Below are 27,658 nucleotides of genomic sequence, written 5' to 3' on the forward strand. Positions count from 1 at the left end.
TTTTCAGAGTTTCAGTGAGTGTGTGAGGTGTAGGAAAATCGTGGCATTATAGAAATCTGCACAAGCCGTGCTAAGTGACTTAATACTCGTGTATGATAATTGTACAACAGTAACATAAACCTGCCATCGGTAGTTCTGAACCCACAATTGCTCGCAGGCAGCTCGATGTGTGAACACTGTGTTTACTGGACCAGGACTGCACATTTGCTCTGCAGCTGTGTTTAACAGTATCAGTTTGGCGCTCAGCGTGATTGTTTTGGAGGGAGAATACACACTTCAGATCCCCTTTGGCAATTCTGAGGTAACCGAAGTGCCTACTGCTGAAGTGAATCATATGTACTTAATTAGATTTGCTACATAATTAGTATTTGAGGAAACCTAAGGAAAATCCTTGTGGGTTGGTGAGTTGTTATATCGAATGTATGCATGCTTACTTAGGGAACTGGGAATTGAAAATGATGAAATTCTAATGCATCGTAACCTAGATATATTACATGTTTTTTCAATCGAGCTTTTAAAAGTGATACTTTCCCAGGGATGACTGAAATGCTTGTCTGGACAACTGGGACCCGTCTGCTTCCATGCGTGGGGATGGCCCCATCTGCACACAGCCACAGCTACTCGACCCCACTTATATGTGTGTAACTAGCTTTGTACCTATAATGTGAGAGCCCACAGCTATTAATAAACACCCCCATTCAGCTGTGGAGACTGTGCCAATAACCACTAATCGAAGCTGGCAAGCATAGTCTGAGACAGGGAAATCTATACCGCACTTAAATATACATTTTAATTTAAGATAAATTTAATTGCAGTATCTTATCTGTTGTCTGTTGTTTTAATTGCACACAAAAATTTTTATTCTTAAGAGACATTTCTTTAAATACTTCAGAAATTTTCTTCTGTAGTTTTAGAGTTCTACAAAGTAGTTTAACTGTGGGGAATAGCTATAAAGTATTTACTGTGAGGAGAGGATTACATTTCATATTCCAATTTAAGTCAAGGCTACGATAAAACTTGTAACCTATGTTTATTTAAAATATTTTTCTAATCTATCAAAAAGCTGTCACATTCTTATCAAATTACATTGCTGCCTAAGTTCATGTAGATTCTATCAGAGATAAGGAAATAAATGAAAGGAAGCAAATTTAATTTCCTGATGGAGCACTTTACTGATTTTTTTAATTTAAACTTACAGCCTACTGTAGGTTGAACACCCAGTTTTCCCAAGAATTCACAGCTTCAGGACTCAGAGTGACAGCTCATGCCCTGCACTCCAGCAAGTTGTTAGTAATTAAACAGAAGCAAGTCCACTCATGTGCCCTCCTCCCCTCATTTTTGCATCTTCTCCCCAGCAAGTATCTAAAAGGAACAAACATGTAAACCAGAGCCTAACCTACTGTAACTAATTTAAAAGGCCCATCTATATTCCACTCCCCCCAAAAAGAGGCACTAAACTGTTTAGCTTTTTTTTCCTTTCAGTTTTTGACCCTGCCCCTTCTAGAAACTGCACAGCAGAGAAAGGGAGAGCTCCATGGCTCTTGTGAAATAAGACAAAGAAGCCTAGAAATATTTTTAAAGCTATGTTACTTTGACCTAAGTTTTCCTAATCCATGCCTTGTGGAAGATGAGAATAGTAAGTCATATTTTTATATGATTGTTCGAAGGCAAGGGTTAGCAAATTCTGGCCCATGGGCCACATTTAGCCCACCCCTCCTTTTTGTACAGCCTGCAAGCTATTTCTAGTCCAGCCTACCAGGCACACAGCATAACCAGTAATGTGGCAAAAATTTTAAAGTGTTTTATTAAAGTTAAAAATATCTTGATTGGACTGACAAAAACAAGCAGACAGTTCCACCAGTTTTTCTTTCACAGGTGTAATGATAGCACTAGACACAAATATTACCTTGTATCCAAGGAAGACTCTTTGGCCCACTATTTAATCTTAATTTTTTTCTCAGTACACTCGAGATTAACCAGGAGAGCTGGTTTAAATATCAACAAAACTGCAAGCACCGTTGTGATCTTTGTCCCTCCTTAAGCTTGGCCAACCTCAGCTCCTCACTTACCACCATGTAGAGTTGTTGAAAGGACTGAGACTAGACAAATAATTACACTTGTTTATTACTAAATAAGAGCATCTCCTTGGTTACTGTGTAGTGAATGTCTGGCTTTTCTGTTCTCCGAATGCATGTCCATATTCCTTCTTCTAAACCGACAGGCATATGGACAAACATTTCTTTTCCTGTAGGCTGCCATGTGGTTTCTCCGGATATTGGCCGGAATGTGTTGATTAAACACAGGATTGTTTGTTTGTGTCCATGTGTGCTATGTACATCATTATGTGTGATATATGACATACAGGGAAACTTCTGCGATCGCTTCCTCAGAGGCAGTGTAATACGTGTTAGCTCTGATTCCTAACTGAGGCACCTGATTGAATTGATTATAGTTCATTCAGTCTCAAGTAAGTAGATAAAAAATAGTAAGTCAGTGCTTTGGTCTGTCTAAATAAATTATGTGAACATTATCATTTTATATGAACTATGTAAATTTAGTTCACCTAAATTTATTAATAAACAGTAACTTTGGGCAATTCTGATATTATATTTTTACACTTAACTATAAAAGTATCCAGAGCTAGATCCCAGTCCCTAACCACCCCTTACTAGTGTATCTGTGGTTTTATCAGGCTTGTTAGAAATTTGTCCATACACAGCATGCAATTCGTGCAGACTTGGGTTCCTCTTATCAGCATACAATATACCCAATATTGGGAGCAAAGAAGGAGGCATCTATCCTTAATTCTGAAACATCTCTCCATTCTTGAAATTCTAATATGAAAATGTATGTGTGCAAATGCATAGACATTCAACCTGAACGACTTCTTTGTAGGAAATATTAACTAGCTTTACAGGTAGAAACATAGATACGTAAGTACAGTGAAGAGGAAATTATATTTGGGATTCTGCATTTTATTCTAATTTGATGCTGACAGTTACAATCGCAAGGTTTAACGAATTGGTCAATTTCATTATGTTAGTGAGCGCCACGCTCGTGTGAATAATGAGGGTGTTTACCAGCCGGTCCTTCCTCGGTCGCAGACTGCGCAGAAACTTGTTTGCATTGTTAATTTGTTCCATTATTAAACTTTGGAAGTGCAACTACTACTGGGATCCAATTAACGAGTGTTTGACCACATCTCCCTAATTATTGGTGATAGCCTAGAACATTTATTTCTGCTGTGCTTTTCCTAGTAAAATTGCAGTGATCCAGTGACCAGAATTAAATTGCTGAAAAATAACTTGGTGTGATTTATTCATTTAGCAAACTTTAACCAAGCTTAAAGAGTGTGTTGCTATGACACCCAAGATTAACTTTAAAAAAATTTAATTTCAGTGAAAACATTGACACATCTCTTGGCATTATGTCGATAAAGTTGATTTTTCCCTTTTCCTTGCCTTATTTAACAAGTCGTTTTAGCACTCTTTTAAACATAAACTAAAAGACAAACTAGAAATCCCAACATTTTTAAATAGAAGGAAAAAGCAATAAATAAACCGCTCTATATTGTAATAAAAGAGCAACATTGGTAAAATAGAAAATATTTTAGCATTATTTTTTAAATCCAGCCTCTCTGCCTGATAGGGGGAAATCACTATTCTGGTAGTTTCATTTTGTAATTAGTCTTGAATCTTAAAACTAATTACAAAACAAAACCGACAGAAATTTTTTTAGTGCAGGTTCATTCCCCCAGATTCTGAGAGAATATGTTTTCCATGTCACGAGAGAAAGGAATCCTCAGATTGCTTTAGCCAGGATTCGTTTCTCCTTTCCGAGCACCATTAGTGGTGCTGGAATGCTGTATGAAGAATTTTGTGGAAAAAACAAGCAGAAAAAGTGAATGCTTTATAGGATCCTCAAATTTTGCTCTACTGGAGTATTTTGAATTTCCTGGGGCCAAGCCAAGAAAAAGTCCTACCTTACAGAGAAGGATTTGTTCCTGAGATGACTCGGCTGCAGGCCCTTATGTTTATCGTTACGCACCCGCCTTCTAAAGCAGTTCCACCTTCCAACTTCGCTGCCGTTCACGCTGTTTTCTATAGGAAGAATATTGAACTGTAAAACTCAAGAAGCTCCAGGGTCTGTGGAAATTTGAGTGCATTGCATTTTTTCCCTCTGCTATTGAATATAAATTGTTTTAACAAAAGCAATGTAGCCACGGTACATTTTAAATGTCAAAATTTGCACATAGTATATCTCAAAAGAATTTAAAGTTTAGACTTTGAACTTTTAAAACCTCAGAGCATTGTTGGAGACCGACTGCAGCAAATAAACAGAATGTGTTGCAGGAAGATTTAATGAAGAAATTGGTTTTTAGCCGTTGTTTCTCACAGTGCTCTTCAGGTGAAAATGGTAAGGCAGCTTTGGGTCAGAGCTCAAGGCTGTATCTAGGGGAAGCTTTGAAAGCAGAACCAAACTTTTACAGGTTATACATGGAAAACCACAGTGGTTTGGATGGGATGATGGTTTTACCTTTGTGATTGCTAATTTAGTTTTCATGAAAATTAAAATGAATTAATATTTATAAAATACTTAGTATCATCCCTGGACCATAATGAGCACTATTACTTTTTTTTAAAAGTGATTTCAGATAAGGTAAAATCTAGGAATTTGTCATTTGCTTTCATTTATTTCTGATTTTAAAATTAGTTAAATTTATAAAACTATCATTTTGAAAAGAAAGCAATCTGTATTATATAGTAAATTACTGATTTTAATGTTAAATTTTGATATTGAAATTTGTCCTACTTCAATTTAAACAGTTAATGTATCAAGATTAATAGATAAGTCTACATTAACATGCTTGTATTCTGATATGACAATTGAATTTGAATGCATTTCTACACATATTTTAATATTATTCTCCTCCAACTTTGTTTTAGGTAGCTAGACTGTATCCAGGGAAACCTGCTTCGATCAGAAATAGTATTTCTAGCTTCAGAAAATAAGTTTCCATTTTAAAAATGGAATTGAAATTTAAATGAAAATCTTAGTTTATAATTCAGTTTCATTCTTTAAGTAGCTGAAAAAAATCTTAGGAAACAAAAATTGTACCAAATTGCCAGTAATTTGCATTAAAGAGGAAGAAATGGGATTAAAAAAAAAAAGTCAGCAGGCATTGAATGCATTCCAGTGAAGTAGTAGAGATGTCAGCTTTTAATTTAGTCATGATTATGATTTTACATGGAAGTTTTGCTGAAGTAGTTGGGCTTGACTGTAATGTTTCAGGTGTTATACACCTGGATAAAATAATAATATTTATATGCTATTTCATTTAGTTATATAGAGTCAATTGTGTTTTAAAAGTGAGAGACTTCATATCAACAAGTGTTTGTTGAATGTATCTCATGTGAGTGGTATTAGAAAATAAATTAAACATAGATCTAATGTTTGGGGAGTATTCTCTTAGTCTGAGGGTAGGTCAGGGACTTTGCTGTTTGAAGAATTAGTTTCATAGATTTGTGCTTTATAGAAAATTGGTACAGATTAATGTATGTTTTAAGCTGTTTCAAAAATATTATACATAATATTTAAATCATTAGCTTAAATAAAAAATATTTTACATTAACAAAATTGTATTTATTTAATTCAATAATGAAAATAATTTGGAATTGCTGGCATAGTGCGTTTACAGGTTTCTTTGACTTCTTTCCTGAGAAAGTATGATTTAAGACACCAGAATCATTTTTTTTCCTCATCTGCTAAAACTTATGTTTAGGCTATGTGCAAGTTTTCATGGCAGATTTAAAACCAATTTAAAACAAATATTCTCTGATAAAATTTGGAAGCTGGGAAAAGTCTAACTTTACATAAATAATTAGTACTAATCAACTTATAAAAAATAAGTTTCTAAGTTCATGGACTTTAATGCTATCAAATGTATATCATTTTGGTATATTAGTTTAGTGTTTGTGATATTTTTAGAGTTTAACTCTTAGAGTGCTCATTATGACATCTGGACAAGTAATTGCATTTAGAAGCAAAGTCTCCATTGTTTTATTATTAATAATAATAGACAAGGAACAAATGATATTGGAATTTGTTTAAAACTAAACACATTCACAAATCATTTAAAGCTCTTTCTTAATGTTTTCTCCTAGAGAAGAAATAGCTTTGTGATCTATGTGGTGAATGCTCATTACATTTATAGCTTAATTTACCCTCCCACACCCCCCTCTTGAAACAAAAATATATTCTCATAGTTTAAATGTTACAGTGGTATAATAACGATTATGTGATATAACTTGGATCTTTTTGTTTGAAAAGTACTTTAAAAGTCAGTGTTTTTGAGTTATTACTTTATTAGTAAGTTGTGGACGGATGCTTCTCATCGTTCCAAGGAGGAACACAGTTCTGATTTATCCGATAATCTCGTAGGCAGTGCGTGTCTGTTTTTACTTGTGATGTGCTTCTCATTACAGTGTCCTGCTTTTCTGACTTTCCACTAAATGTTTAGAAAAATTAGTTGATAGTTTTTCATGAAAATGAAAGGAATTTCATCCGCCAACTTCAGCTCTAAGAAAGTAGGAACATGTATAAAAGACCTAAATTTTTCTTATCACTTTAAACTTCATAACTTTCCAACTCAAGATAATATGTATGTATTCTTGCACAGTGGGCTATGGCCAACTTTCTGTCATTAGAAGACCTGAATAAAAATTATTCCAAAGTTGTTCTTAGAAAGAATCTGAGCCTGGAATTGCCTTGAATTAAAATACAAAAGCCAAATGATTGTTTTTAAAATAAATCAGTGGTATTGTATGGTCTTTATTTTCAACTGTTTTTTGAAGTATATATTCCTTGATTATATTCATTTATCTATGTTTATTTGTAACCTTCCAGTAGCTTACTGAGAGGCTACTTTTCTATAGTAGCACTGCTTGGAAATTATGTTCTTTTTGGAGGAAATTTCTAAACCATTTCCATGGCCCTTGACTATAGCCTTAGGAACTGGCAATTAGTGTCTAGGTCCCTGCTCCCCACCAGGGGTCAGCACTGGGCCTGGGTGCCGCCCTGCAGACTCCCTCTCAGTGGTCTCCACCCTCCTTCTCCTTCCTTCTTCCTACAGCACTTAAACTTAGTTTTGGTATTTCCTTACATTTTTTTAAGGCTTAGTAAGTGTCCAATAAATGGTAGCTGTTCAGGCTCTGTGCTATCAGGGATATTACTTCTCACTGTTAACTCTTCTGTGCACCAGAATCTTGTCTTCAATGATGATTTGGTCTATCATTTCAGATACCTTGTGTTTATTATAACTTGGTAAATCTTAAGAGGAAAACAGAAACCTCGCAGTAATTGAGCGCTATGATGTGTCAGGCGCAAAACTTCTACACAGGCTACTTCACAATCTAGGGAAGCAAACAGGCATGTAAAAATAGTGTTGCAAAACAATAGGAAGATACTAGAGCAGAATTTTTAATACTTCTGTTTTGCTGTTGAGTAATCAGAGGTTAGGAGTGGTTAAATCATAATAGAACATAGATTCCCTTCAGAAAGAATTCCAAATCCCATGCGGTATCAATTTTATTATCAGCCCTGCCATAAAAATGACAAAAAGATTTGTTGAGGGTGACTGAAACCACAGTGTGGAATGCCTGAGACTGATTTTAGTGATGTAACTCCTGTGATGTGGTGACAGGAGAATTTAGGGTTGATGTACTTAAAACTTTAATGGGGAAATGGGGTTAAGTGTTGAGTGATCTTGAGTGATCCCACGGAAGCTATATATGTATGCATTTACATGCATATACATATGTAGCCTACATTACATTCACCAAAACATAGGAATAATTGCAGTGCAATTAATTTCTAAAAACCTATCTATAATATTTTATTTATCTTAAAACAATAAAGGATCATATTTTATTTTTACTTATCTTCTCTACCTGCTAGAATATTTACGGGATCTCTGGTCCTCCATAATTTCAACAAGACAGGAATATATTTGTTTTGTTTTGTTACAGAAAATAGGCAAATAAAGAATTCATTTTGCCCAAGTCTATGATTTTTATGATTTGAAATTATCATTCCACATTGCCTGCTTCCTTTTCTGGTTATAATATGCACAGCAAACCAGATGGCTAATGTATAAACAATTTGAGGTGCGCTTATTTAGCATAGCCTCGGAGGTTCCTGAGACCCAGGACCCCCTGCTTACTGCTCGGGCCTTCATGTTGAAGTGTGTGCTTTCAGCTTCTTCACATCTTGGCCTCTGCCTGCCCTATAGGTACGCAAGGGACTTCTCAGACTGAACTTAGGTTCTATTGTAAAACCTTAATCCCAGCCTGCCTTCCATTTCACTGTTTTTATCTATCCCTGTTTTATTTTATTTCTCTTGTTATTGCTGTTGTCAACAGTAGTGCTCTAAAACTGCCGAAGGGTGACTAAGAACATGGGCTTTGTTGGAATCTTACTTGGCTGGGTATGTACTTAGTTGACCTTGGGCAAGTCCCTTCACCTTGGTTTCCTTATCTGTGAAATGGAATGTAATACCTACCTCATGGATTTGTAAAATGACTAAATAAGATAAAATAGAACTCATTTAGCACCATGCCTGCTATATCATAAGTACTGGTCACTATTCTTATTAACATACTTTAGAAAGAAAATTCTCATAGTTACGGAAAGACATAGTCAGAAATAAACTCAAATACCATATATAGAATTTTGTGCAAGGGTCTCATGGAAGGAATATCTATTTTTCATTAAATACCTGAGTATTTATGTGAAAGCACACACCACAGCAAAATATATGTAGGTGTTACTACATGACTGGTTTAGGGTTCATTTTCAGACATTTTAACTGGATTCAGGTTGCAACTTTGAACCATAAATAGCTGGAGAGAAGTTTCTGTGGGCACCTGTCTGGGTTCTCTTCTGTTGCCTGGTTACCTATTGCACTAGGATCTGCTTTGGAACCTCCCAGTCACATGTCATTGTTTCCATGTCAAGCTCCCCAGGGAGAGAAACCAGTAACTGACACTACCTGTAATCCTCACAATGACCCAGTGGGCTAGGTAATTATTCCTTCCTAGTTTTCTGTGGATTACTATTTCTGAATCAAAAGTCATCAAACACAGTTTTTAAAATATGAGTGTGCTTGTGGAATACAAAGAACATGATCGGTGGAAAAGAAGACATGATTAATCTGGATTGCTTGGAAACTTTAGGACACATAGTTTCTATAGTTATGGTGACACACTGTGGTATATAACAAGAGTGAGAGACTTTGTGGAGAGTTAATTGGGTGCATTGATCTAAAAATCTACCAATGAGATTCAATATTTTTCTAAGAGTGGGCGTAGTGCATGTGTATGTGTGTGCTTGTGTGTGTGTATTTGTGTGTGTACAGCTTCTGTATGAAGAAGAAAACCGATGCAGAGCAAGATGCCTGTTTGGTGGCTGCCCAAACAAACAATACCTCAGACAGAAATCATTTGTACATGAACCAGTTCAGTGGGAAGTAACTCTGTGTGGCTGCTTATTTCCAAACATCTTATTTCCAACTGCTTTAACGGAATTTTTAACACAAGTCCATGGAAAAAATAATTGAAATGTCCTTAATACACTTTAGTTAGCAAAGTGTTAAATTTTCAAACTGTTTCATTTGGTCAGGGAATAGCCTTATAAAATTAATGATAGTCTTCTGTATCCTTGAAATACCGTCCATGATTTTTATAATAAATTTCACATATTATATATAGTATGTTATAATCATTTAATTCCACATAATTTACAGTAATTGTTTTCAAATTAAGGAAGTGCTACATATAAAATAACAAATTTGTGTTTGTTAATTACATAAAATAGGAACTGTTACTCACATAAGAAGATAATTATTCACTTTACTTTCCCTTTATTTTAGTGCCGTTTAATTACAAAAATAATACTGTGTCATAAAAACTCAAACAATACTCATGAAGTCCAAAGTGGACTCCTTCCTCACCTCCTGCCCTTCCCGGTGGCGAAGGGCCACCACTGTTTACAGTTCCTGGGACCTTGCAGGCCTTTCTCTGTGCTGGGCAAACAGATGGACTCTCGTAAAAAGTGATTCTCACTCTGGAGGAATTAGAAGCTTTGCTATTTGAAAAATTTACGGTTTGGTGATTTTAGCCATTTTTGTTAAAAGAAGTGATTTTCACAAATACTGACATTATTTTGTTGTAGGCCAGCTTTCCAGGACTAGTTCGAAAGAGTAATATTTTATAACTAGTGTAAAATCAAAGACATTTAGTGAAGTTTTTTGCCCTTGATTTTCCGTATTTTGCAGCGTCCCTGGATAGTTAGTTCGTGTGTGAAAAATGCAGCGTTCAGGGAAGATGGAAAAACAGCTCGTGTCAACGAATGTAATAAAACAGAGTTAATCCCAAATGGACAGTTTAAATCCCTTTAAAATTACTTGTTTCATTCAAGAAATAATCCACTCAATCTGTCATTTCTTTTAAGCTTATTAGTAGTGGAATTTCTTAGGTGACTCTTTAAATCATATGTATTCGAGGTTCTCGGGCTGATACTGAGACTTCTTGTTGCTAGGAAAATGAACACTTATTTGGTGTTGGATACTGTAAGTCACAGTGGCTCCTGGGGGCAGGGAGAGGTGTGTAAATGGCCAGCTGGTGCCCTTTGGAGCTAATTTGCCCTGTTTCTGTGCCCTTTCTGCTCCGATATACTTGTCACTAGAAAAAATAAGCACAGAGGGTAGGGATTAAACACCAGGCATCAGTATTCCTTCATGTGAAAATTTTCCCTCAAATGTAGATGTAAAAATACAGATAGTAAAATATGTAAGAAAATGTGAATCTCCTCAAATCCTTTGTGAAGCAAAGCAATGTAGAAATCGAGTGTATAAAAAAAACACCAAAGGTTTTATTTCAGGTAATTGCTATGAATGAGAAAATTAATATATTTCTAAGAACATTTAATCATATATCTCTCTTTTTAGATTTTTTTTAACTCTCTAAAAATTATGTTTTCAAATTTGAATTTGTCAGCAGAATAACATGTTGTTTTTTTCCCCTGAAGATAATTTACTACAGGATTTTTCTGTAGTTGAGGTTTTCCATTTTTACGCCAGGTCTCTAGCCTCATGGAGCCCACGGTCTCAGGGGAGACAGATAGTTGAGCACCTACAGTGGGCTATGCTGAGTCCAGTGCTGTGGGAACTCAGGGCAGGAGCCCTTCCTCTGCTGGTGGTGGTGCAGGACTGAGGAGGTGTCAAAAAGACTTCCCAGCAGAGGCGACTCCTAAAGTGATACCTGAGAATGTGCACACGTTAGTCAGGCGAAGAGCGGTGGTCCCAGGGGATCAGTGGCCCAGGCACCACGGGCATCTACAGAAGCCCGGTGATGAGAGGGACCCGGACATCATCGAGTGACTGGGAGAAGTTTAGTGTGGCTGTGTAGAGTACTTACAAACATTTATTATGATAATATTATGATGTTTATTGTATATAGAACTTGAAAATTACAGGAAACGAGAAAACATCCCATCACTAATTTCAAGCTGCAGAGTTTACTGTGAACATCTTGTTATGCCTTATATTTATATTTGCACAACAGCATGTCTGGTATAATCTGGGTTTGGCTTAGCAAACATGCATATAGGCATAAAATGCATATACAGATATGAAAACGTATTTTAAGTAAAACTGGGATCATGCTGAACATGTTGTTTGTTACCTGCTTTTTTTACCTGCTTTTTTCACATTACAATAGACTTATTTGAATGCCCTTGAATGCAATTGTATTTTAAGTTGAAATGTTTCAGCGCTGTATTCTTACCTGTAGGAGGAATGCTTCCTGCACCTGGAGGCCCCCATATCCAGGGTGTGTGGGTATGACACACCGTTCCCTCACATCTTCGAGCCGTTTTACATCCCAGACAAGTGGAAGTGCTACGATGCGCTTCGAAAGATGATTAACTATTGACCATGCGGGTAAGTCTGCCCTGGGATGGGAAGGCTAGTGTGACCCAGGGAGCCCCGACACCAGTGCGTTGTGTTTTGGTAAATGGCAAGTTCCAGAACACAATGCGGACTTCAGAAAAAAAGTTAAATTCATAGGCATATTTGCATTTAATAGAAACATAGTAAGCATGTGTATTGTCTGATTTCTCTCAGATGTGTGCATTGGTTAACGTTGAATAATCACTAGATGAGGGTGTTCTCTGCCGTGGTTTAATTGCAAATACACCCTTTGCTGTTGTTCCAGCTTTTACCCTCATTTCTGTACATTTTATCAGCTATTTAAACTCTTCACCAATAGGGGTAATTTCTATTATTTAAAAATGGCCCTTTAAGCGCCGTTAATTTGGACTCCAGTGATTTCCGCTCTGCGATGACCCATATATAGCATTCTGAAATTTGACTTTATATTATCTGAAAGAATAGGTTTGTTGAACAGGAAACCTATCAATTGTATATAAGGGAAATTTTCACTTTAAAAACCCCAACAACAACAAAATATCCAGCACCACCATTTCAGGAATCTTTTTGGCAAGTGAATGTTTTTAAATTGTAAATGATATTTATTCATTATGATTTTCTAAGTCGTGCTTAGTATATGCCCCTTCAGCCTGTTAGTTTAGCAACAACGAAGACCATTAAACATTGCTAAGATAGTTTTTAGGGTTTTAATACTATAGAAGTTTTTATCACTGACACACTGATTTATCTTTGTCATTTTTTAAATGATTCCATATGTGTAGATAGGAATTAAGTGCTGTAATAACACAGCCATACTTTTAAAGATAGAAATCCTGTATTCCCGTATTCTGTGAATGGGTAGTAAAGATAGCTCACCTAAAACCAGAGAGAGAGGCCTTTAAATTTGTGCAGATAGAGAAAATATTGCCCCCCTTTTGCCCTTCTGATCTCCACACCAAAGTATTTGTAGTTCTGCTCTGAGAACACTGTGAAGTTAGGGCCATTAGTCCACATATCCTTCGTCTTCTCCCAGACATGCATTATTCCTGATGTCCCCTTAATGCCTGTGAAAGCCGCTGGCCTCTACGGTAAGTTGCGTGAGGACTGGTTAGGGGGCCTCCTCATGTCTTTCTCCATCGCGTTCCCTCCCAAGGACCATCCTAGTGGAGAGTTGAGGTAATAATGTGGCCACATGCCTTGTTGCTATTCTGAAAGTAGTATTTAGGTACTGGTTTTAAAATTTGTTATGTATTTCCTCTTAAACAAAAAATTAGCCTATTATGAAAATATGATAAAATATACTAAAAGTTTTCTATACTAAAAGTTAAATATGGCATGTCATGCAGTTAAGAAAAATCTGTATTTAATTCACAGTGACCAGAATGTCTATAATTGTTGTCAATTTCTTTTACAGAATGACTGGAGCATTATGACTAGATACGGAAATATTTTTCTGAAATTTTTTACATTTTTTCAGATTTATCTCTTCTTGGAAATAGAATTTTTATGAAATGAAGCATGATGAATATTGGCTGAAAAATTATAAATTAGTTATTGTATTAACACACATGAATTGATTTCCAGTAAGAGTGTTTCAGATTAACTTTTTAAAATGTTCCATTCTGCTTAATTAATTTGTAAATATTGGGTGTGGGATAGTATTCAATAAAGCAAAACCAGATTGGTCTTCAGGTTGTGTGTCTTTTTTTTCATTAGTGAAAAGAATTTTTGTTGCAGAAGAAGGGAACCAAAATTCTGCCACCCTGAAGCTACTCTTTTGAGATATGGATTTTAAGCTGTTTATTAAGAAACCAGACTCAGAGGGAGCCTTTAACCCTCCCCAGTTCTCCTTCCTCCTGCCCAAGAGATTCAGGCAGAGAAACCTGCTTCAGGAAAGAGACCTTGGGATGCTCGCCTTAGCCTCGTTTGAGCTAATATGGTGAACAAGAGGGCTTCAGGCCAGCCTGCCTTGTATGTTTCCCTCTTCCTCAGCTCCCTGCAAATCGTCTGTTCTCACTTCTGAAATCTAAGACCCAGGTCCTCTGCTTTCTCCTCTGTCCAGAAATGTCTTATATAGACCCAATTTGGCCACCCTGTCTTTGGAATTTTCACGGAATCTTCATGCTGATGTGAATTTCCCATGCACATGTATTAAAACTGATTTTTTCCTGTTAATTTGTTTCTATTCATTTGATTATTAGCCCAGCGAGAAGAATTTATAAGGTGGGAGAAAAAATATTAGTATTTTTTTAGCCCTCACACAGACTACTTGTTAACCTGTTAATTAGATCTGAGTAAAATGAAATGTTTAGAAATGCTGAATTTTCAACTTTATTATATTTTGTTTAGTTTTTTGTGGTTAAGATGGGTGGTTGTACATTGATAAAACTCCTGGAATGTTTTTCCTCATTCTTCCTTCTTGCCCAAACCAGGCGATGATAGATGTGCTCAGGCAGTGTCCCCCTGCCCCCAGTACGGTGGCAGTGTCATCCTTGCTGCCTCTCTTCATGAACAGCGCGAGCCTGTCTTTAGTTTTAAAGGTGCCACGCTTTTGCTGTAGTAGTATTTTTTTTTTCCCATGATATTACAAAGGAAATATTCCCCCCCTGTTCTTTATGTTATTATGTCGATAAAAAGGCAAACATTAGCAGCAAACTGCTCAAACAGGAGGAAGGCTCCTTGTTGGGGACATTACCAGGGCCTCTTGTTTCTTACTTTGCCTCTACCACCCTTCACCATAGTTTTAGACATGCCTGACTGCCAAGGAGTCCCTTTCCAGAACCCCTCAGCCCTGCCTGCCCTTAGGGGTGGTGCTGTTAGATCGCCCCCACTCCCACAGGTCCAGTAGAGTTACTTCCCGACGGGTCCTGCAGAAAGCTCCCCCCCCCCCCACCAAAAGAAGCAGAGAAAAACAGGATGGTATTTTTTTTTCTCTTATAAATACTGAAAAAAAATGGACATTTTCTTGGGATTACAAATATATATGTTACATTAAAACTACAATTTAAAAGGTGTGTCCTGTTTATTTTTATCAGATATTTAGAGGAAGATACAGAAAGTAACATTTGTCGGTTGCCAGAAACTTGGAGGTAAAGGGAAGGCACATAATCTCAGAATGCGGATAGCAGGGGCTGAAATAAAGAACCAGAGCATTTGTTAGGGGTTAAAACACAATAGAAACACCTGTACAGTATAGGATGGAAAAGATGTACTTGTCAGAAACGAGTTGGGGAAAGATTTAGGGAACCCAGTTGGCTTACTGTCCAGGATTTTCTGAGGTCAAGACGCCAAAGCTCAGTATGGATTTTGGCTTGGATCCTGGTTCTCCACAGAAGGCTCCAGGCATCCTCGCTGGGAAGCCCGCACTCACGCGGTCAGTCTGGCAGAGCAGAAGATGTGCGGTCCTCAGCCACATCTTGGCCTACAGTGGGCTCTGTTTGAACATGTTTGTTTTAGTTGAACTTATTTTGTTTTCAGTGGATATTATTTATGATTTTAGTTGAAGTTACTTATTTTAAGTTATATTGCTTTTGGTAACTTTTTAATACTATTTTTTTCTACTCATTTGGTATTGTAAAACTTTCCTATAGCTATTTTAATTTTGTTTTAACTTTGTTTTTGAAACAACAAGCATGAGGACAGCTGTGGGGAGAATCTATGCAGTAATTGCCTGAGTTGGAAAGCCTTTCCCCCTCCAGTTAGCCCTGCAGCCCCCACCAGCAAATACTCCTTCCATTCCGGTTAATACTGAGCTCAGTTTATAGCACAAGATGTACATATACACGGAAGTAACTGTGTTACATACATTTATTTACTTGAAACAAATGTCCCATGTTGTGAAAATAAAAAAATGGTGAGGAGAAGACACATAGAGATGTTAAATCAATGCCAAAGCCAGAATCCCCCACACTCAGCCTCAGCTGAGTAGTAGGTCTGCCCCCTGTGACAACTTGGATACATAAGTGAATGCAATCTTCCATAGTTCAAGTTATCCATTTTTGTTTGGAAAAAATACAGCATCCACATTCTGTACAACTGATAGGTATTATCCAAGAGGAGTAAACAGACCCGTGTACATTAGCAAAATAAATGAGGCACAAGATCCAGAAATGACCTCAATCCAGTCCCTTAGGTTTAAGTCACATAACTACAAACTCTTGGTGAGAATCCCATAGACATTCCATTCAGTTTAGTGAAATCCCTTTCCCATCAGCTTGCCTGTGGTGGACACGTGTGGTCTCTGGCTGCCTGGCATTCCTGCCCCCACCTTCTAGTAACAGCACTCCCATTTGTTTAGAGAACCCCCTCTCCCCACCGCATGTGGCTCTGGAGGGGCTGCCAGCCCTGTTGCCGACCAGCGCTGCCCACAGGGATGGCCCTGGCCCAGGCCCGACCGAGGACCTCAGAATAGAAAGTCAGGTTGCCGGTGCAGAAACAAGACATAGCCTCAGCCTTGTCAGCGACACTAAATTCTAAAAGACTGGGGGTCAAACTTTACCTGTTTCAAGTACACCTGAGGGTACAACTGATAGTTGTTAACCAGCTAATCACACGGCATTACCTGTAGCAGAAATTCTTCGGGATCAGGAACATGACCCCAAAGCTGACATGCCAGAATTTCCAGAGAGACGTGAGGCTTGGAGACTCTGATATGCTTCCTTAGTCCATCTAGTTTGGAAAGAAATAGAAAACATTCATATGTGGGCAAAGATTTCAAAACCTTGATATCTGATACCTCCCTGAATATGGTAATTAAAGATATTTGCCTGGAAAATAAGAAATAAAATTAGAACAAGGCTGAGGAAATCACAGCTGGAAAGGACGGGAGGTAAGAATGAAAACAAAAACATACATCTAAATAATTGTCTTAAATACAACTTTTATGTAACAAATGGTCCACATTTGACAAAGAAATATTATCCCAGTTAAATTATGTTGTAAATGCATAATAGTGAAATGTAAGCAAAAACTTATGAATACAGAAGATATGTGCAGAACAGTTGTACAAGGCTTTGCCACCTTGCTTTCAATTTGACAATCCTAAGTAGTAGGGTTAGGTCAATAGAAATGTATTTTAAACTTTACGCCTCTATAAACATAGAATAACCACCTTTTAAAGTATGCACGAGCAGTTAAAAAAATGATCATATATTAAGGCCCCCAAAAATAACATAAATTCCTCAAAGAGTATTAAAAGGCATGTTTTCTGACCACATCCCAAATTAATGACAAATATCCCAACGACTTAAAAGTAAAAAAAAAGCACCCGGCTTAATAATTGTGGAACCACGGAGGAAATGTAAAGCAATTACAGAATATTTAGAGCATAAGATCACTGATGTGCTTCTGCCAGGGTTTTACTCAGAGGTAAATTCAGAAACTTCAACTTTAAATCTTGTAAAAAGAAAAACGGAAGGTACAAGAATGTAAGAATAAAGAGGAGGAAGCGTAAGAAGAAAGAAAAATAATAATAAAGTGAAAAGCAGAAAGTTCCAGATGAGAAAAAGCTGTAAGATCGAAGTTATTTTTTTTTAAAAATGAAAGCTTTTCTTTTCTGACGTCTGTGCCCTGTGAGGATGGAGCTGTGCTTTTATGTAATCATGGTACCGCCACACAAAGGCCCCGAAATGGCTGTGCCTCTGTCGGCTAATGCTGTGAGGGTCCTTTTGAAGGGAGGAAATTTTTTAGCAAAACCTAATCATTTACCAGAAGTATTGATAAGCAAAGGTCTTTATTATTAGGATATTTTATTCCATTATTTTAAGAAACTATCAAGGTCTTGTTTTGCTAAAAATCCTTCGGTTTCTTGCTGAGGCTTACTAGGCTACTCGAAGTATTTTATTTACTATGAATTTTCATAAGATACGGTGACTATAAAGAATTAGGGTAATAATTTTTTTAAATGTTATGTTGATCACCTAGATCATCTACCTAGCTGTTATTATCCCAAAATTGTTTTCCCTTCATTCACAATTTTCACTGATTCCACAAAGGCAGGGGGTTTTGGTCTGTTTGCTATTATTTCTGCAGAGCCTGGAACAGTGCCTGGTCCACAGAGGCTTCCCATACGCTGAACAAACAGGTGAAAGGAAATGCAGCCCTTTACTTAAATCAGACCTTGCACCAGAAAAGCACTTAGGTGGAGCCCACTTTGTAGATATTTAAAGTGATATTTTGATAGTAATTTTATCAAGAATAGAAACAGCCCTTTATATAGGGCTAGACCTCCAAGGGTTCCCAAGAGATGAGCATTGTTTCTGTATTTTTAGGCCTGTTTCTTCAAATAGATTTCAAAACCATGTATTTTTTAAGTGGCTCTATGACGGTATTGTACATTAAAATATGTATATGCAAGTGGACAAACCAGACTAGAATGCTCCTTCAAAACTGTTCATTTAAGGGTGCTGCGATTGTCAGCCATTTGTCTTTATTTTCCTAATCTCTGTTCTTAGCCTGGCTCAAAGTAACCTCCCAGTGGCCCTATCTGTGCTGTTTCCTCCTGATTGGTAGAATCTGCAGACTTGAGAGTGGGCCAGAGGGAGGGCACCATCCCCTTGGACACAAAGACTGCTTGAGGGAAGAAGGTGACCAAAATTGGATCAGTCAGAGCCCTTCTTCAGGATTTTTTAAACAAGTATTTTTAAGAAAATGCTATTGTGGAGGGAGCTATGGCCACCTTCCCTACAGAGAAAGGCCATCTTTTTCTGAAAAGGAACATAACGTGTGTATGAGGAACACTGAAGTGCAACGGGGACTCGGTCCCGGCCAGGTTCCAGTCTCCAGAGTCAGTCACCCCAAACCAGCTTCACTTCTGACACAGGCACCCTCAACCGTCCCATTCTTCTTTTCGTTCTCCGAGGAACCCTCCCAGGATCCTTCCAATACACTGCCTTTTTCTTTGTCCAAGTTGAATTTCTGTTGCTTACAACCCATAGCATCCTGATTCAGTTCTTCTAAATGCTTATGAATATATTCAGTTTGAAACAAGAAAGTCCACTTGTTTTTAATATACTTGAGGAAAACCCTTCACCTTTGAGACTGGCCTATGAATTGTGCTTGATTTTTTTTCCTATCTATGACACTGCAGATATTGTGGGGTTAATATCAACTATCTTAGCCATCAAAGAAATGAATTCAGACTTTGCGCCTGAATGCTGGCAGCCTTCTCCTAGGGCAGGAAATGGGCAGTTCCACAGCATCTGTTTTTTAGAAGCCTGCCTCTCTGGGGGCTTGTGCATATAAAGTTCTTGACTGAAGTCCTGAGACCTTACAACTGTTGTTAAACTTCCCCATGTAGCTGAAAAACAGCCCTTGGGAGTTTTCTTTTTCAAAGAAGTGTAATATGCCTGTTGTCAGCCTAATAGCAATTTTTTTCTTTGAGAATACTATGAGTAAATTCCCTATATTTACCCTCCTTCTTTTGAAGCATACGTTTACTTCACCCCTTATTTCATCTTTCATGTGAACTGTTGCAAAGAGGTTAGAGAACAATGTGAATGTGTACTTTTCACCTAACGAACGTTGTGACATACAATTTATTTTTCCTAAGCTACCCTCACCCAGAGGAAAAGCTCCATTAATAGTAACAAGTAGTGTTTCTTGAAAAAAAATTCTGTCCCAGGTGCTAGACAGCCTCATGGGGTCTTCCTAATGACTTGGGGGAATTGCTGGAGGGTTTTTTGTTTTGTTATTTTTAAAAATTTTATCTTTATTGTTGAAAGTATTACAGATGTCCCCCTTTTCCCCCCCATTGACCCCTCTACCCCCTGCCCCCCTCACCCCAGACCATCACACTATTGTCTGTGTCCGTGGATTATGCATATATGCATATAAATTCTTGATTAATCCCCCCTACCCCCCGGCCTTCCCTCTGAGATTCCTCAGTCTGTTTCGTGCTTCTAGGAGGGTTGTTTTTGAACAGCAACCACACGAATTCTATTGATGCTGCTTGTCATTGGGCCCCTGGAGCAGTGATGGGGCTCTGTGTTCTCCCTGGGAGCAGGAAATCTTTATCTTCCATTGAGATCCATGGATGCCCAAATAGTGTGGCTGTGTGCCCCCAACATCTCTTGGTGAAACAGGCCATAGTGACAGAAAAATTGTACTTAGAACCTCTGTCCCTGTCTGGGGCTCAAACATTGTTTTTGGTCTGAGCCAGGGTCCCCAGCTCCGTCTCTGAGATGGCTTCTCCACAGCCTCCTGTCTTTCTCAGCACACAGACCACTGGCCCACTCACCCGCCAATCCTGCAGGCCAGTCTAATCTTAGGGCAAACATACTTTAGTCCTAACCTGGTTTACTCTTCCAAGGAAAGACCTCATGGCTGTCAGGTTTTTTGGATGTTATTTTGTGCACAGTAACAATTTTCATAAAGATTCTGGTAAAATTGCCCAGGAGAAAATGGCACAACAGTGGTTTGTAATTAATGGTGCATCTGTATGATCAGATACAATGTAGAATTTGCAAGGAATGATTATGAAAATTATGTAGCATCATGGAAGCATGATCATTATATACTTTTAAGTGGAAAAATCAGGATGCAAAATTATATGTATATGATTACAACTATTATTACTGATGACTTTCTTGCACAGGAATAGAGACTATGACAGCAGTGTTAGAGAGAGGGTCATGAGGTATATTATAATAAAAGAATGTCTTTTTTAGCATGTTTTTATGCAAAGTAATAAAGCACTAAATATATACTTACTGTTAGCAAGTGTTAAGCATTGCGTAACCTGCCTATTCTTTAAAACTCGGCCCCTAAGCACCAGTACTAAAGAATCTTTTTGTCTGTCTGCAAGAACCCCAAATAAAATACATTTCTTTCTTTCTCCCTCTTAAACTCTTCCCCCATACCCCTTCTTCCCACTCCTCCCTTGCCACCCCCTCTCTCTCTTCACACACACATGCCCCACGAATAATTTGTTAGACAATCTCAGAAGGGAAGACGAAAAAAGAAATAATTCACCTTCTACGGCACTATACTAATGCCTTTGTAAAAGTTTGACTTTCTGTTAAGACTTATGCATATATTAGGGTCACAGCAGAAAAAAACATGTCATATTTAAAGGTTTTCATTGAATGAAGTGTAATAAAGAGACAAGGTACAAAGGTGTGGGCAAATGTAGGGAACCGGGAAGGAAGGGTGAAGCACCTAGGAACTGGCACCTGTGGGAATTCAGTGGCTACCCCTCGCCCAAAGGAGCAAGGGGGGAGGTTTGACCTTGGAGCCTGGTGAGAGCCATAGCCACGGAGGAGAGGCTGCCTGACAAGAGCTGCGGCCACAGAGAAACAGAGCCGTGGCTGAAACAGAGGAGGGAGAGGTCCTGTATCCTGGTCTCTGTCTCCTACCCCCTGATGATGGCCCACTGACCAAACCAGGTAGCCTGGTGATGCAGTCCCTAGAAGTCAGCCTCTCCGGAGATGGAGCAGGGCAAAGAAGGGTGGAGAATGGATATGGAGGAGCGAGGGGAGCGTAACCGGCACAGGGAGCCCCATGTCATGGTAGACTGCCAGGTAGATGCTTGTTTAACTGCTAGCTTACTATTTTTTAAGCTGGTGCAAAGTGTAGATACCTTTTGGCCATGCCACCTTTTCCTGGGCAGGCCTGAGCTTCTGATGCCTGTGTTCTGCTGGTGGAAATTCATGGCAGGGCATCTGCGCCCTTGATTTGCAGATGCTGTGCGGGTCCTCAGCCTTCCCGCGAAAAGCTGGGCTGGCCGCGCGCTGAGCCTGCGGCCCAGCGGCCATGCGGCAGCTCTTCTGTGCCGTTTGCCAGCTTCCATCTCTTTCCCGGATCCATGCTTTTCCCTTTCTTCTTTTATTACGTTGGAGCACATCCTCCAGAAGATTACTTAGAAGATCTTCATAGGATGCTTGTTTTCTGAGTCCTTTCATGTCAGAAAATGGCCTTACTCTAACCCTTGACTAATAGCTTGGCTGAGTGTAAACTTTTAGGCTAAGAAACATTTTTGTCTCAGGATAGTTAAGGCATTGCATAATTTCCTTTTCACGCTTGTTTCTTATTATTTCTCTCAAAATTTGTCTCTTTGTCAGACTTCTTGGGGTATTTCCTTAACTTTATTTTATAATCTTTTATATGTTATTTTTATTTTGGTCATCTTTAAAAAAAAACTTTGTTCTTTTCTCAAATAATTGTTTTCTTAATTTAAGGCTGATGTTATATATGTGTGAGTGTGTGTGTGTATATACACATGTATATAAATATATATACGTGTGTGTGTATTTTTTAAATCTCCCAGGATGCTTTCTGAATTATATTGTTTCCTCCAGTTTCCATTTTTATATTAAATTTTTTTTGGTCTGGTATGAGATGGTTGCTAGTTTTTTCCCCCAGGATTGATTTGGATTGTAGTATGTACATACAGTGGAATATTATTCAACCATAAAAATGAATGAATGAATATATGTATGCTGTAACGTAAGGACGCTCCAAAACATTATGCTGAGAGAGGCCAGATTCATACAAAAGGTCACATATTGTATGAATCCATTTATATGAAACGCCCAGAATAGATAAATCCATGGAGACTGAATGCAGATTGGTGGCTGCCAGGGGCTGGGGAGGGGAGAATGGGGAGAAGGTGCTTAGGGGGTAAGGGGTTTGACTCTGGAGTGATGGGGATGTTTTGGACCTAGACAGAGGTGGTGGTTACACAACATTGTGACTGTGCTAAGTGCCACTGAATTAAAACTTAATTTTATGTCATATGAGTATCACCTCAATAAATTATTTTTTTAAAGCTGACCAGGAGAGCTCCGGATGTGTCTGTGGGTCTGGCCTTCATTTCTGGGTGACCAGCAGGGAGCTGCCACTCTGGGAAGGCCCAGCTTTGTTAGTACAGAATATGACTTCCTCTGGGGCTTTGGCCACGAAAAATGTTCTAACCTCCCACCTAAAGGGTGGCAGCCTGATTTATTCAGTGCTGCTTGGACTTAGGGACTGGATGCAACACTAAATTCCATTTTCCACCTTCTGCATCATCCTATTGCCCTGAACCAGGTTTTCCTGATCCCAAAGGCTCTCCCTCAACTTCTCCAGGGGCTGAACCTCTGATCTCCAGGTAGATACCTGGTTCTCCTCATGGGAATGAGGGGAGGGGCGCCTGGTTTTCTTCCCCTGCCTCAGCCCTGCTGCGAGGCACCTCCGAGGGCCTTGTCACAGCCAGCCAGCCTCTTCCTGTGGATGGTTCTTCCCTCGCTGACCCTCCTCCGGGAGCCGGGCTTCCTCCTCTGCACAGCTCCTTCCTCTCACTCACTCCGTTCTTCTGACAATGTGTCCATGTCCCCTCTTCTGTTGTCTTTGTCATTAGAATTTATACTTTAAGAAAATTATTTTAAAAATTATTTTAATGCCATCTCAGGAAGGAGAGGAGATAAACCTGTTTGCTGTTCAATAGGTGGGTTTAACCAGAGGCCTGTACACTTCCTTTGAAAACTTATCAGGGGAGCCCGGCCGGTGTGGCTCAGCGGTTGAGCATCGACCTGGGATCGAGGAGATCACGGTTTGATTCCCGGTCAGGGCACATGCCCGGGTTGCGGGCTCGATCCCCAGTAGGGGGTGTGCAGGGGGCAGCTGATCAATGACTCATCATTGATGTTTCTATCTCCCTCTCCCTTCCTCTCTCTGAAATCAATAAAAATATATTTTTAAAAAGTGGAAACTTATCAGGAACTATTACCTCAGGATGAAAAGAATGCTGCCCAATGGTCAGCTCTAAAGGAAGCTCTGTTCTCAGACAAGTTCACCAAATACCCAAACTTTCCTTGTGCCTGTTTTTTAACTGCCAAAGTGGTGATGGAGAGGGTGAGGCATGACCCGACATGGAGGGACCTGCATTTATTAAATGCCAGTCAGGTGTCCAGAGAACAGCACTTTACCTCCTCAGGTGCAAATGACTGAAATTAAACTAATGCTTACCTGTCTTGTGTGATTGTTTGTGCAAAGTAACAATTTTCACAACTCTCTTTGAAGTAGGTGAATATTAAATAAGTGGCTATCTCTGGAGCCCCAGAGCACCAGCCAGTGCCTCTATTACCGGCTCCCCACAGGCACTGTCGTTGTTTCTTTACACCTTTGCCCCCCAGCAGGAAGAATCCTGCCTCACTTGTCACCATGCAGTGAGCAGCTCAGTGGGTTATTGTACAATACATGGCATTCCCATTATAGGAATAATGACTTAAATGGAAGAAAATAAGTTGATAAATGTAAAGTGATCTTAGAATTCAATATCACTTAGAATTCAATATCACTAAAACTAAGAGCCTATGTTCACAGATTGCTATCTTAGTGACACTATTTTTGTTTTAAGAAATCCACTGGTGCATGTCCATTTTGTTGCAAGGACCAGAGATCTACTCATTGATTCATGTGAGGTGGAATTAATTCCAATCAATCTAATTGCAGGGAGAATTCCAGGACTTACGATTAGAAAATTATCATACAGTTTTTGTATATATATTTTTAATATCCCCACCTCTCTCTCCATCTCTCCCTGGGGCCTTTGGTACCTCCTCTCTCCTGCCTGCCAGCTTCATTCTTTGCTCCCTGCTGACCTTCCCAAGGCAGATGCCACCTTATTCTTCAAATGGCAGCCTCTACCTGGCTCCTTGGCTTGACATAATTAACAAACTCAATATCTGTTACTCCTAATTCCAGGTTTCTCGAAGGGGGACTCATTGGCCCAGCTGGAGTCAGGTGTCCCCTCTGGTCCCACAGCTGGGTCAGGGCAGGCAGATGCAGTACATGTGGAGGGTGGGGCAAAGACCAGCGTGCGCTTGACGGGCCCCCTCTCGGAAGGAGCTGGTTATTGTTGTTATTTCTTCATAACTAAGGCATTTTATCTAGAGCTTGGCAGATGAACTGTGAATGGACATGTTCTTTAGAAGATTTTGTGTAGCAGAGGAGCACCTGGGGGTGCGGGTAGGGTAGGGGGTTCTTTCAGGAAGTCCTTTCTGGTGCTGTTCTTACTGTGATCAACTAGGGGTACCCACCCCCCACAAGAAATAAAACATTTCTCTACTTCAGCCAAATTTCTCAAGTGTCCATCCAGACACTGGCAGCTGATAAAGGAATTGGCACAGCACATGGTTTAGGGAAATGGAGCCTCAGTGGCACCATGGCTTGGAAGCCACACATGGACAGAAGTTAGTAAGTTTCTGTCTCTTTGATTCTCTAAATGCCGTCTTTGCACACAGAGGTCATACATTGCAGATCGAAAAGGGGCTAGAGGAAAAGGCGGGTTCTGAGAGAAAACTGGCCTGGCAAACAGCTAGAGAACTGGTTCAAGGGCTAAAGGTCACGTTTTGCATACAAACAGTGGTCCTGACAGTTCCACACTTAAAGCGATCGTTTATGTATTGTGTCATTATATTACCAAGCGGGTGCTGGGCTGTCTCTGGGAAATACTGATCAGTTGCAAGGATAGGCACAGACTGGAACTGGGAGCCAGTCTGGCTCTGAGGCCGCATGGGACATGGACTTCCTATTTCTTCCTTGTGGCCGTCAGCTCAGTCTTGGTTCTCTCCTTGGTAATTTTCTCTCTTATGTTCAATCCCCTAGATCAAGGGAATCTGACCTTATTTAAACCCAGAGTGACTCTTGGGCCCCCAGTCCCTGGTTCAATCAATTCTCTGCACCAGGATAGAACTTGTTTTTATAGAAGGGGCACTGATGCTTACCTAGGAGAGGGGCCGTAGAGGTCAGCCGTAGAGGTTAGGCATGATAGTGCCTGATGACTTCCCAGTGTAATCAGAGGCTGACACTGATGTTTTTGGTTCTCTAACAAGCCAGCAAGCTTCCCAGAGTGCCCCCCCTGGTGCCAGGATAGTGCTGGCTCACTATTGTACCTTCTCGGGGATGACCAGGGATAAGGCCACCAAGGACTGTCACAGGACCTGCCAAGCTCTGTATAGAAGAACATTGTCTCTTGGAATGCTCCCTAGAAGAGAAAGTTTGCAGTGGAGTCTGGAACCTAAAATGGGTATTTATACTGTGGAAGAGAGCAGAAAAGCCTTTATAGGTAAGGGCACACGCAAGATTTGATGTGAAAAAATATCAAGTTGGCTTCATGGTTTTGCTTTATTTTTGGCTTCATAGTTTTAAAGGATTTGCCAAAGAAAGAAAGAAAAAAGAAAGAAAAAAAGAAGTGGCCCTAAAACCTTAAAAACTTGCAACCTGCTTGAATTTTAAGCTTAATAAATGTTCTGTCAGCTCCCTGACTTGAAATAAAAGTTGCATTAACCAAAGACGTGCCGTTAGTTGTTTAAATAAAGCACCTCTAAAGAAGAAGAAAATTCTATGTAATTTTACATAATTAAATGTAGCTATTTTGTCATACTACAATTTTCCGCTTTGCTCCTTATGTCTACAATTTTGATGTTCGTCATAGATTTGGATGGTTTATTTCAGTGCAAGCTTGCCCACATTTGTAGGGTGCAGATGGTAATTACTCTCTACCCAAAACCAGACAAGATACACCAAGTTCTCAGTTTGATGACACTCGGAAAATTTTTAGCAGAGAAAATAGGGAATGCTTGTCAAATCTGGGCACAAACAGTGAAGGCAAAAGGCCACTTTGATTTCTGCTTCTGACCCACCTTTTCCACTTCTCTGTCCTTTACATCAGTGAGAATTTGATTTGAGAATATTATCATGAGCCTTCCTAAAAAGGCTGAGACTACCACACAATTCCAAGGGCTAATATGTTTTTGATTACAAAAAACTGTTTTTTCAAGAGCCTATCTTTAGGAGACATTTATTTTCTTGTCTCTTTGAATAAAAGATCATGCAGCAAGTCAACATCTAAAGTCCTATGAGTCTTGTGTGTGATTTTTCCCCCATTCCCTTTCCATCACACATGGAAATTAATATTTTGAATTTTCTGTGCTTTGTGTGTAGAAATTTATTCATGTGCTGAATTCCTTGAAGTTAGAAAAGCTGACCTCATTTCCGAGCATTGTTGAACAAGCTGTGTTATTATAAGCACAGCACAGGGCTGCAGGCCAAGGAGATTACAGGAGAAATATAGGATCAAGTTCATGCTCCCCACAACATATAACCCAGTTAAGCAGAAGGAGTGTTGCAGTCTTTTAAAGTTTTCTCTAAAAGTCTGAGAAGACCGACATAAAAATATGAAGAGATTCAGAGTACAAAGAGTGTGTTGATATACGGCAGTTCTGTAGTGGCTTGTAGGTGACTAACATTTGGGCAACTCTAAGCTTATTTATAGTCTTACAGCTTCATAGTGAGCACTGGGCTCCCACCCAGGACAACAGAATCCTTGTTATTTGTGCCACTGACTCTCGGATATTTGAGGCAGTGAGGTAGAAGTTACAAATAATTCAGATACTTCCGACCAGCCCACAACGCCCTTTCTTCCTTATGAAGTTTGGAATGACTAACAATAGTCCTACAGTGAAATCTGTAGCTTCTTCCTCTTTAATTTTGTGTATGCGAATCATGTGGACTTAGAGAGTGTTTATCATTCAGATTTTTGTATTTTTGCTATGAACTCAAACATGCAATTACCCCAACCTGAAATGAATAGGACCAACTGAGGAAAGAAAGAACAGCTAGCTAGCATCCTCAAGACACACCACAAATGATCAGGGCTCTGAAATGGTGTACTGGCCCCTGTGAGGCTTGCAG

The 27,658-nt window shown here is 39.1% G+C and overlaps 1 protein-coding gene across 1 annotated transcript in view; it reads left to right on the plus strand.

Moving 5' to 3' along the window:
• The window catches only part of BCKDHB (branched chain keto acid dehydrogenase E1 subunit beta), a 163,125-nt gene extending 149,448 nt beyond the window's left edge, over positions 1-13,677 (plus strand). The window contains exons 10-11 of the mRNA XM_081140032.1: positions 11,850-11,998; positions 13,401-13,677. Of these exons, the coding sequence (XP_080996158.1) occupies positions 11,850-11,990 (141 nt within the window). The 3' untranslated portion in view covers positions 11,991-11,998; positions 13,401-13,677. The remainder of the gene's footprint in view (positions 1-11,849; positions 11,999-13,400) is intronic.
• The last annotated feature ends 13,981 nt before the right edge of the window (positions 13,678-27,658 follow it).

The sequence above is a fragment of the Miniopterus schreibersii genome (assembly GCF_964146895.1).
Source record: "Miniopterus schreibersii genome assembly, chromosome: 6".
NCBI classification, from domain to species: Eukaryota; Metazoa; Chordata; class Mammalia; order Chiroptera; family Miniopteridae; genus Miniopterus; species Miniopterus schreibersii.